The 12,362-nt window shown below is 35.5% G+C and overlaps 1 protein-coding gene across 1 annotated transcript in view; it reads left to right on the top strand.

Moving 5' to 3' along the window:
• Positions 1-60: 60 nt before the first annotated feature.
• Positions 61-12,362, top strand: part of LOC137260490 (tight junction protein ZO-1-like) — a 127,578-nt gene continuing 115,276 nt past the window's right edge. Inside the window, exon 1 of the mRNA XM_067798156.1 lies at positions 61-353. Coding sequence (XP_067654257.1) covers positions 74-353 — 280 coding nt within the window. The 5' untranslated portion in view covers positions 61-73. The remainder of the gene's footprint in view (positions 354-12,362) is intronic.

Below are 12,362 nucleotides of genomic sequence, written 5' to 3'. Positions count from 1 at the left end.
ATAAAACGTGATCTTCAACTCTCCAAAATATTGTATTTGGAGCTTCTCTCCCACACGAGCTAAGTTTACAAACATGGCGGGGCAAGGCGGAGTAGGGAGACTCCTTGACCGTCATCGAAGTCAGCTCGTGAAAGAACTGGATTTAGATCGCATTATTCCCAAATTAGTTCGGAGAGGCATTATTTCTAAACCAGAGGAGAAAGACCTTGTTGGCATTTCCTCACCACAGAGGAGAGCTGAGGTGTTTCTGGATATTTTGTCACGAAAGGGTCTGAAGGCGTTCCACGAGTTCTGTGGTGTTCTGGAGGAGACCTCCCCTCATCTGCTAACGGGATTCATTATTGAGACCTCAGGTGAGAATTTGTATCACATTGCACCAGTGCTTACATATCCTAATTGAGTCCCGAGGATCGGTATCAGATGCTTGTTTTGAATTTCTGCATGAAGAGTTATCTCCCTTCGTATGTACCGGGGCACCTGTCAATGTGACAAATTTGACAGCTGAGTGTTATGAATAATAAGTACCTCACTGCTAATAGTCTGTCAGTATAAACCGTGCGTAAGAACTTCTTCCCTTCCCCATCCCAAAAGAATAATATATAAATTAATGTATACTAACATTATTAACAAAACCTAAGGCAACCATTAGTAGAGAACTCACAAAAAAATGTAAAATCCCCAAAATTGAATACAATATTAAGGGTCAAACAAACCACTTAGTGTTACGTCTGTGGATGACAGACTATTGGGAATGTAAGGAACTCTTTCCAAACCCTGTTCCTGTTTTGAGAAATATTCTCCTTATTCAGGCTGAAGGATAATATTTCAGGAACTGTCCATCACAACATTATTAGGGTTGGAGGTGATATATTTTTAATCCCTCACACAGATGCAGTGTATACTCTGATTCTAAGCACATAACTGAAACCATGTGGCTTTAGTTAACTGAAGTTGTCTTATGAAGTGGTTCACAGCACAGCCATGTACACCAGGGTGTGGAAATGTCAGCCTTTGAACTTAGAGTACCACACAAGTTCAGAGCTAGAACACATCACAAACACACCTCATGAGTCACAGTTGTACTAGAATTACTTAAAACACTTTGTGGCCAACCAGATTTCTGAAACAAACAATTTAAAAGCAAGGCTAACTCATTTTAAAGGCCTGCCCAATGCCTCAATACACATGACAGGTCTTGATTTAAACAAACTTTGTTTGACAAGCACCAAGGGCAATTTAGCATTAAAAGCTCGTTGCACCTGACTAACCTAGGCTGCCTCCTTGACCTAATATAGTACAAGTCTATCAATGCATATTCACAAAAAATAAATAGTCTGTTTTAATCAGTATCATCCTTTTGACTGTCGTATGGAGTGGTGTTCTGATGATAGAAAATAATGGAAAATCGATTGAAAGAAGGATTTAAACTGATTATTAATTTAAAAAAAACATTTTTGATGAATCAGAATTTTGTTGTTTTTGTATAAGACACTTGAATGAAGGAAACAAACCATTAAGTTTGACAGTCTAAGTAAACTTAGTCTCAGTGTATTTCGTTACACTCCATGACTGAGTCTTAGTAGTGGAGTGTAACAAAAAGTACTGAGGATAAGTTTACTTAGACTGTTAGGTCTGACAAACATTAATGAACAAACATGATCATTAACATAAAGCTATGCACATTGTAAAATTTTAACCACTATCTTTGTTTAATCACAATTGCAGTGCCCTTCATGCATGGGTGCGTTTCATCGCATCACAGAATTAGTTCTTAAAAAAACCCAAACATTAATTAGAAAAACCTTTACAATTGGTGATTACATTAAAAAATTATTTCTTTCGACTATAATGCAGAATCAATCACCACAAATTGTCTGATAATTGATAGTGGATTTGGTATCTGATTCCCAACACTAGTCATGTGTCACGAAACCAACACTGGGATTAGTCATGAAGTATGATAAATACAACACAGAGATACTGAATTTATTTAAAGATTCATTGTGTGTAACAATTAAGAGATTCAGTCAGTCAGATTTTAATTTTTTAGAACAAACTGTTTGTGGATGTAAATAGTACATAATAATGTTAATAGTAGGTTGTATTATTCAGTAATTGGTTGCGCAGGTTTTTTCTACGCTTAAATTGAGGTCTGTCAGATTAAGTCTAGCTCGATGTCTCCAGGTGGTTTTGTTTAATGTCATATAGACCCTGAAACAAATATATTCAAGAAAGCTAGTTCAGAATATGTGGCAATTACAGAAGGAGAAAAAATTGTAAAATGCACAGCCCCCCAAATCTTGGCTGTGCAAGCACAGCAGGTATGTGCCTAAACCAGAAAGCGTCAAGATTTCTTGATGGGTTTGTGACCCACTTAAAAATTTGAAATTTTGACTCCTTACTTCGCATTTCAGAGCACGTTGTCATCATTCTTAAGTCAAATTAGCTGAGAGAAACTTTATTTCACGTTTGTTGTTTCCTTCGTGGGGGGAAATAAGTTTTCGGTAACTTGTTCCCAGAAAAGTCATGTAGGAAACATCAAGCGTGAAATGTAGATTAATTTGCAGGAACTTGAACACAGAGGGTGAAATTGACCAAGTCTTAGGAGAATTAGTCTTAGGGCTCTTTTCATAATAGTGTTTGATTACTTATAGACTATTTTTGTTCTGTTAGATATGTTCATGTCAGAGACTAGTTCCTTGATTCAAAAGGGTAACTAATTTTGTTTTAGATGTAATACATTTATGTATGTACCAGACAATCCAATGATCAACCTCATGAACATCGATCTATGCAATTGTGATAGAGTGAATTATGAAATTGAAAACCAAGTCAGCGAGCCTGACCACCCGATCCCGTAAGTTGCAACGATAAGCATGGGTCGCTGAAGACCAGTGTTAACTTGATTTTCATGAGTGTCCAAATAGACTCAATGTTATGAAAACTGTCAGGATATACATTGATATATTGCATAGGTTAGTGAATGGAAAACACTGTCAGGATATGTATGATATATTGCATAGGTAAGTGAATGGAAAACACTGTCAGGATATACATTGATATATTGCATAGGTAAGTGAATGGAAAACACTGTTAGGATATACATGATATATTGCATAGGGAAGTGAATGGAAAACACTGTCAGGATATACATGATATATTGCATAGGTAAGTGAATAGAAAACACTGTCAGGATATATATTGATATATTGCATAGGGAAGTGAAGGGAAAACACTGTCAGGATATACATGATATATTGCATAGGTAAGTGAATGGAAAACACTGTCAGGATATACATTGATATATTGCATAGGGAAGTGAATAGAAAACACTGTCAGGATATACATTGATATATTGCATAGGTAAGTGAATGGAAATCACTGTCAGGATATACATTGATATATTGCATAGGGAAGTGAATAGAAAACACTGTCAGGATATACATGATATATTGCATAGGGAAGTGAATGGAAAACACTGTCAGGATATACATGATATATTGCATAGGGAAGTGAATGGAAAACACTGTCAGGATATACATGATATATTGCATAGGTAAGTGAATAGAAAACACTGTCAGGATATACATTGATATATTGCATAGGGAAGTGAATGGAAAACACTGTCAGGATATACATGATATATTGCATAGGCAAGTGAATGGAAAACACTGTCAGGATATACATGATATATTGCATAGGTAAGTGAATAGAAAACACTGTCAGGATATACATTGATGTATTGCATAGGGAAGTGAAGGGAAAACACTGTCAGGATATACATTGATATATTGCATAGGGAAGTGAAGGGAAAACACTGTCAGGATATACATGATATATTGCATAGGTAAGTGAATGGAAAACACTGTCAGGATATACATGATATATTGCATAGGGAAGTGAATGGAAAACACTGTTAGGATATACATGATATATTGCATAGGTATGTGAATGGAAAACACTGTCAGGATATACATTGATATATTGCATAGGGAAGTGAATGGAAAACACTGTCAGGATATACATGATATATTGCATAGGTAAGTGAATGGAAAACACTGTCAGGATATACATTGGTATATTGCATAGGGAAGTGAATAGAAAACACTGTCAGGATATACATTGATATATTGCATAGGTAAGTGAATGGAAATCACTGTCAGGATATACATTGATATATTGCATAGGGAAGTGAATAGAAAACACTGTCAGGATATACATGATATATTGCATAGGCAAGTGAATGGAAAACACTGTCAGGATATACATTGATACATTGCATAGGTAAGTGAATGGAAAACACTGACAGGATATACATGATATATTGCATAGGTAAGTGAATGGAAAACACTGTCAGGATATACTATGATCTATTGCATAGGTTAGTGAAGGGAAAACACTGTCAGGATATACATTGATATATTGCATAGGGAAGTGAATGGAAAACACTGTCAGGATATACATTGATATATTGCATAGGTAAGTGAATGGAAATCACTGTCAGGATATACATTGATATATTGCATAGGGAAGTGAATGGAAAACACTGTCAGGATATACTATGATATATTGCATAGGTAAGTGAATGGAAAACACTGTCAGGATATACATTGATATATTGCATAGGGAAGTGAATAGAAAACACTGTCAGGATATACATTGATATATTGCATAGGTAAGTGAATGGAAATCACTGTCAGGATATACATTGATATATTGCATAGGGAAGTGAATGGAAAACACTGTCAGGATATACATGATATATTGCATAGGCAAGTGAATGGAAAACACTGTCAGATATACATTGATACATTGCATAGGTAAGTGAATGGAAAACACTGACAGGATATACATGATATATTGCATAGGTAAGTGAATGGAAAACACTGTCAGGATATACTATGATATATTGCATAGGTAAGTGAAGGGAAAACACTGTCAGGATATACATTGATATATTGCATAGGGAAGTGAATAGAAAACACTGTCAGGATATACATTGATATATTGCATAGGTAAGTGAATGGAAAACACTGTCAGGATATACATTGATATATTGCATAGGTAAGTGAATGGAAATCACTGTCAGGATATACATTGATATATTGCATAGGGAAGTGAATGGAAAACACTGTCAGGATATACATGATATATTGCATAGGCAAGTGAATGGAAAACACTGTCAGATATACATTGATACATTGCATAGGTAAGTGAATGGAAAACACTGACAGGATATACATGATATATTGCATAGGGAAGTGAATGGAAAACACTGTCAGGATATACTATGATATATTGCATAGGTAAGTGAAGGGAAAACACTGTCAGGATATACATTGATATATTGCATAGGGAAGTGAATAGAAAACACTGTCAGGATATACATTGATATATTGCATAGGTAAGTGAATGGAAATCACTGTCAGGATATACATTGATATATTGCATAGGGAAGTGAATAGAAAACACTGTCAGGATATACATGATATATTGCATAGGCAAGTGAATGGAAAACACTGTCAGGATATACATTGATACATTGCATAGGTAAGTGAATGGAAAACACTGACAGGATATACATGATATATTGCATAGGTAAGTGAATGGAAAACACTGTCAGGATATACTATGATCTATTGCATAGGTTAGTGAAGGGAAAACACTGTCAGGATATACATTGATATATTGCATAGGGAAGTGAATGGAAAACACTGTCAGGATATACATTGATATATTGCATAGGTAAGTGAATGGAAATCACTGTCAGGATATACATTGATATATTGCATAGGGAAGTGAATGGAAAACACTGTCAGGATATACTATGATATATTGCATAGGTAAGTGAATGGAAAACACTGTCAGGATATACATTGATATATTGCATAGGGAAGTGAATAGAAAACACTGTCAGGATATACATTGATATATTGCATAGGTAAGTGAATGGAAATCACTGTCAGGATATACATTGATATATTGCATAGGGAAGTGAATGGAAAACACTGTCAGGATATACATGATATATTGCATAGGCAAGTGAATGGAAAACACTGTCAGATATACATTGATACATTGCATAGGTAAGTGAATGGAAAACACTGACAGGATATACATGATATATTGCATAGGTAAGTGAATGGAAAACACTGTCAGGATATACTATGATATATTGCATAGGTAAGTGAAGGGAAAACACTGTCAGGATATACATTGATATATTGCATAGGGAAGTGAATAGAAAACACTGTCAGGATATACATTGATATATTGCATAGGTAAGTGAATGGAAAACACTGTCAGGATATACATTGATATATTGCATAGGTATGTGAATGGAAATCACTGTCAGGATATACATTGATATATTGCATAGGGAAGTGAATGGAAAACACTGTCAGGATATACATGATATATTGCATAGGCAAGTGAATGGAAAACACTGTCAGATATACATTGATACATTGCATAGGTAAGTGAATGGAAAACACTGACAGGATATACATGATATATTGCATAGGGAAGTGAATGGAAAACACTGTCAGGATATACTATGATATATTGCATAGGTAAGTGAAGGGAAAACACTGTCAGGATATACATTGATATATTGCATAGGGAAGTGAATAGAAAACACTGTCAGGATATACATTGATATATTGCATAGGTAAGTGAATGGAAATCACTGTCAGGATATACATTGATATATTGCATAGGGAAGTGAATGGAAAACACTGTCAGGATATACTATGATATATTGCATAGGTAAGTGAATGGAAAACACTGTCAGGATATACATTGATATATTGCATAGGGAAGTGAATAGAAAACACTGTCAGGATATACATTGATATATTGCATAGGTAAGTGAATGGAAATCACTGTCAGGATATACATTGATATATTGCATAGGGAAGTGAATGGAAAACACTGTCAGGATATACATTGATATATTGCATAGGGAAGTGAATGGAAAACACTGTCAGGATATACATTGATATATTGCATAGGTAAGTGAATGGAAATCACTGTCAGGATATACATTGATATATTGCATAGGTAAGTGAATGGAAAACACTGTCAGGATATACATTGATATATTGCATAGGTAAGTGAATGGAAATCACTGTCAGGATATACATTGATATATTGCATAGGGAAGTGAATGGAAAACACTGTCAGGATATACATGATATATTGCATAGGCAAGTGAATGGAAAACACTGTCAGATATACATTGATACATTGCATAGGTAAGTGAATGGAAAACACTGACAGGATATACATGATATATTGCATAGGGAAGTGAATGGAAAACACTGTCAGGATATACTATGATATATTGCATAGGTAAGTGAAGGGAAAACACTGTCAGGATATACATTGATATATTGCATAGGGAAGTGAATAGAAAACACTGTCAGGATATACATTGATATATTGCATAGGTAAGTGAATGGAAATCACTGTCAGGATATACATTGATATATTGCATAGGCAAGTGAATGGAAAACACTGTCAGGATATACTATGATATATTGCATAGGTAAGTGAATGGAAAACACTGTCAGGATATATTTCAATAAGTAAGTGAATGGAAAACACTGTCAGGATATACATTGATATATTGCATAGGTAAGTGAATGGAAAACACTGTCAGGATATATATGATATATTGCATAGGTAAGTGAATGGAAATCACTGTCAGGATATACATTGATATATTGCATAGGGAAGTGAATGGAAAACACTGTCAGGATATACATGATATATTGCATAGGTAAGTGAATGGAAAACACTGTCAGGATATACATTGATATATTGCATAGGGAAGTGAATAGAAAACACTGTCAGGATATACATTGATATATTGCATAGGTAAGTGAATGGAAATCACTGTCAGGATATACATTGATATATTGCATAGGGAAGTGAATGGAAAACACTGTCAGGATATACATGATATATTGCATAGGCAAGTGAATGGAAAACACTGTCAGATATACATTGATACATTGCATAGGTAAGTGAATGGAAAACACTGACAGGATATACATGATATATTGCATAGGTAAGTGAATGGAAAACACTGTCAGGATATACTATGATATATTGCATAGGTAAGTGAAGGGAAAACACTGTCAGGATATACATTGATATATTGCATAGGGAAGTGAATAGAAAACACTGTCAGGATATACATTGATATATTGCATAGGTATGTGAATGGAAAACACTGTCAGGATATACATTGATATATTGCATAGGTATGTGAATGGAAATCACTGTCAGGATATACATTGATATATTGCATAGGGAAGTGAATGGAAAACACTGTCAGGATATACATGATATATTGCATAGGCAAGTGAATGGAAAACACTGTCAGATATACATTGATACATTGCATAGGTAAGTGAATGGAAAACACTGACAGGATATACATGATATATTGCATAGGGAAGTGAATGGAAAACACTGTCAGGATATACTATGATATATTGCATAGGTAAGTGAAGGGAAAACACTGTCAGGATATACATTGATATATTGCATAGGGAAGTGAATAGAAAACACTGTCAGGATATACATTGATATATTGCATAGGTAAGTGAATGGAAATCACTGTCAGGATATACATTGATATATTGCATAGGGAAGTGAATGGAAAACACTGTCAGGATATACTATGATATATTGCATAGGTAAGTGAATGGAAAACACTGTCAGGATATACATTGATATATTGCATAGGGAAGTGAATAGAAAACACTGTCAGGATATACATTGATATATTGCATAGGTAAGTGAATGGAAATCACTGTCAGGATATACATTGATATATTGCATAGGGAAGTGAATGGAAAACACTGTCAGGATATACATTGATATATTGCATAGGGAAGTGAATAGAAAACACTGTCAGGATATACATTGATATATTGCATAGGTAAGTGAATGGAAATCACTGTCAGGATATACATTGATATATTGCATAGGTAAGTGAATGGAAAACACTGTCAGGATATACATTGATATATTGCATAGGTAAGTGAATGGAAATCACTGTCAGGATATACATTGATATATTGCATAGGGAAGTGAATGGAAAACACTGTCAGGATATACATGATATATTGCATAGGCAAGTGAATGGAAAACACTGTCAGATATACATTGATACATTGCATAGGGAAGTGAATGGAAAACACTGACAGGATATACATGATATATTGCATAGGGAAGTGAATGGAAAACACTGTCAGGATATACTATGATATATTGCATAGGTAAGTGAAGGGAAAACACTGTCAGGATATACATTGATATATTGCATAGGGAAGTGAATAGAAAACACTGTCAGGATATACATTGATATATTGCATAGGTAAGTGAATGGAAATCACTGTCAGGATATACATTGATATATTGCATAGGCAAGTGAATGGAAAACACTGTCAGGATATACTATGATATATTGCATAGGTAAGTGAATGGAAAACACTGTCAGGATATATTTCAATAAGTAAGTGAATGGAAAACACTGTCAGGATATACATTGATATATTGCATAGGTAAGTGAATGGAAAACACTGTCAGGATATATATGATATATTGCATAGGTAAGTGAATGGAAATCACTGTCAGGATATACATTGATATATTGCATAGGGAAGTGAATGGAAAACACTGTCAGGATATACATGATATATTGCATAGGTAAGTGAATGGAAAACACTGTCAGGATATACATTGATATATTGCATAGGGAAGTGAATAGAAAACACTGTCAGGATATACATTGATATATTGCATAGGTAAGTGAATGGAAATCACTGTCAGGATATACATTGATATATTGCATAGGGAAGTGAATGGAAAACACTGTCAGGATATACATGATATATTGCATAGGTAAGTGAATGGAAAACACTGTCAGGATATACATTGATACATTGCATAGGTAAGTGAATGGAAAACACTGTCAGGATATATTTCAATAAGTAAGTGAATGGAAAACACTGTCAGGATATACATTGATATATTGCATAGGTAAGTGAATGGAAAACACTGTCAGGATATATATGATATATTGCATAGGTATGTGAATGGAAAACACTGTCAGGATATACATTGATATATTGCATAGGTAAGTGAATGGAAAACACTGTCAGGATATACATGATATATTGCATAGGTAAGTGAATGGAAAACACTGTATGACCCTTCCTAATGTTTGTATAATAATTTTCACAATATTTTCATGGAGATGTCACTAGTTTGTGAATAAGAATTTTGAAAAAGAGAGGGATATAATATTAAAATAAATATAAAAATAGATTTTGTAAAGCCTTAGAAAACACACGAACCTATAAAGTTATTGTGCTTTGTGCAGGTTGAGCTTAGGGTCACTGACAAAAAGGATGTTACAATAATCCCCCCAGAAAAAATATAATTTTAGTAACTTTTTCTTAGTTGCAGTTTGTCGTTTTGTCAGTTTTCATTGAAGAAGAAAGAAATTCCAGGTGGACCAAAATCTAATATGAAACATTTCTTATACCCAAACATTACTTTGATTATTTAAAAAAAGTACACTATAGAATAATTCAAGTGTCAGTACAGTCCATTTTAGACAAAATAGTACCATAAAACACACAAAAAAACCAAAACCAACAGATATAACAGAATCAAACCAACGAGCAGTGCAGTTAGAATAACAGAATCAAACCAACGAGCAGTGCAGTTAAAATAACAGAATCAAACCAACGAGCAGTGCAGTTAAAACAACAGATTAACAAAATAGCATAATGTTTGTTGCAAAAATAAAAAAAACACGCTGCTTAAGGAGCTGTCATCATTTATTTATGTTTTCCCAGTTTGTTACAAGGTTGCAGTTAGAGTGGTTCTGGTGATCGAAAATTGATAGAAAGAAGGATTATTATGTCTGTCTGTCTATTTGTATTTGTGTTAGACTGCAAATTCATCAGTATCATTTTGTCTCAAACAGATTGTTGGCAGTAAGTCTTGTCAGCCAAAAGTAATCCAGTAGTGTTAAGAAGGCAGCCCAGTGACTTGGGTAGATGTCCGATGCAGTGTTGATGAGGGAGGGAGGGGGGAGGGAGTTGTACAGACCTGGAGGGGGAGGGGAGGTAGTGAGTCATGCTTGTCTGTTGAACAGCAAACTGTGGAGTCATCTTCTGCAGCACTGTGGAAACTGAAGCATTCAATAGTTTAGTATTTCAAACTGATCCAATGGTTCACAGGTCAGTGATTTTCAAGTTTACTGTTAAGAGCTGTGTTGTGTTGTTCTGCCCTGTGAGGTTGTCCTCCTTACCACTACCCACAATAGAGTTGTGTGAAGGGTCCAGCAAATATTCTGGCCCGCTGGACAGGTGCTAGTGAAAACTGAAGTGTCAACACAATGCTGTAGAAATTGTTAAGAACTGAAAGTGCTACAGCATTATTGAATGAGTCAGTGGATCACTCATGTTTTAGTTATCAACTCCCTGGGATATATCCTCAGCATGTGATTCACAAGAGTTGATGCTGCTGCTGCGTTCATTCTCATCTCTGTTGGGTCAAAGAAGGCATATTTATTAGGCATTTTACACATCCATATTTTTCTTTGACTAAAGGAGCTCTGATTTCAAGTACCTTAGTGGATACAAGGCGACTTCAGGTGATGGCAGTGTTGCACTGACTGACTGGTTGGAATAACATGCCACACAATGGAGGAATATGGCTGCAGCAATGACAGGGATACATTAGCAAATACTCCTTCCTCTGATGAAGCCATGGAGATATCCCCAAACATCTTGTTGCCGTGGAAACTGGGGTTGGATGAGGGTTGTCCTTGTCCTGCTGCAGAATGGTGACTTCACAACCAAGAGGTGGATTAGGAGGGGCTTTTGGGAGTTGGGTCATGAGGTCACCTCTCAACACTTAAGTAACACCTCTTTAAATTCCTAATCTCCCAACAAACAGGTTTTCAATCTGAGTTGGATGTCTCTTCCTCCCAGCATCACTCAGTTTCCATGTTGCCTGCAGTTGCCAGACGTAGTGAGACTTGATGAGGAGTCGGATTTCTGCACAGTAGCCTTGCTTCATCGTATGCTCAGTATTGAGTATTCTGAGGTGTTGCCGAGTTTGTTTGATGTAATGTCACTATGTATTACACACTGACAGTCTGCCAGGTGTCTTCACAACACAGGAGTAGTGGGGTAGTCTTGTGGTTATAGTGTTCATTTGTCACAGTGATACCCGGGGTCGATTCCCAACATGGGTGCATTGTGTGAAACGCATTTCTGGAGTCTTCACCATGATGCTGCTGGAATATTGCTCAAGTGACATGAAACTGC

Source organism: Haliotis asinina, chromosome 13 (genome assembly GCF_037392515.1).
Source record: "Haliotis asinina isolate JCU_RB_2024 chromosome 13, JCU_Hal_asi_v2, whole genome shotgun sequence".
NCBI lineage: Eukaryota > Metazoa > Mollusca > Gastropoda > Lepetellida > Haliotidae > Haliotis > Haliotis asinina.
Note: the sequence above shows the minus strand (reverse complement) of the source record. Positions and strands in the feature narration are given on the sequence as shown.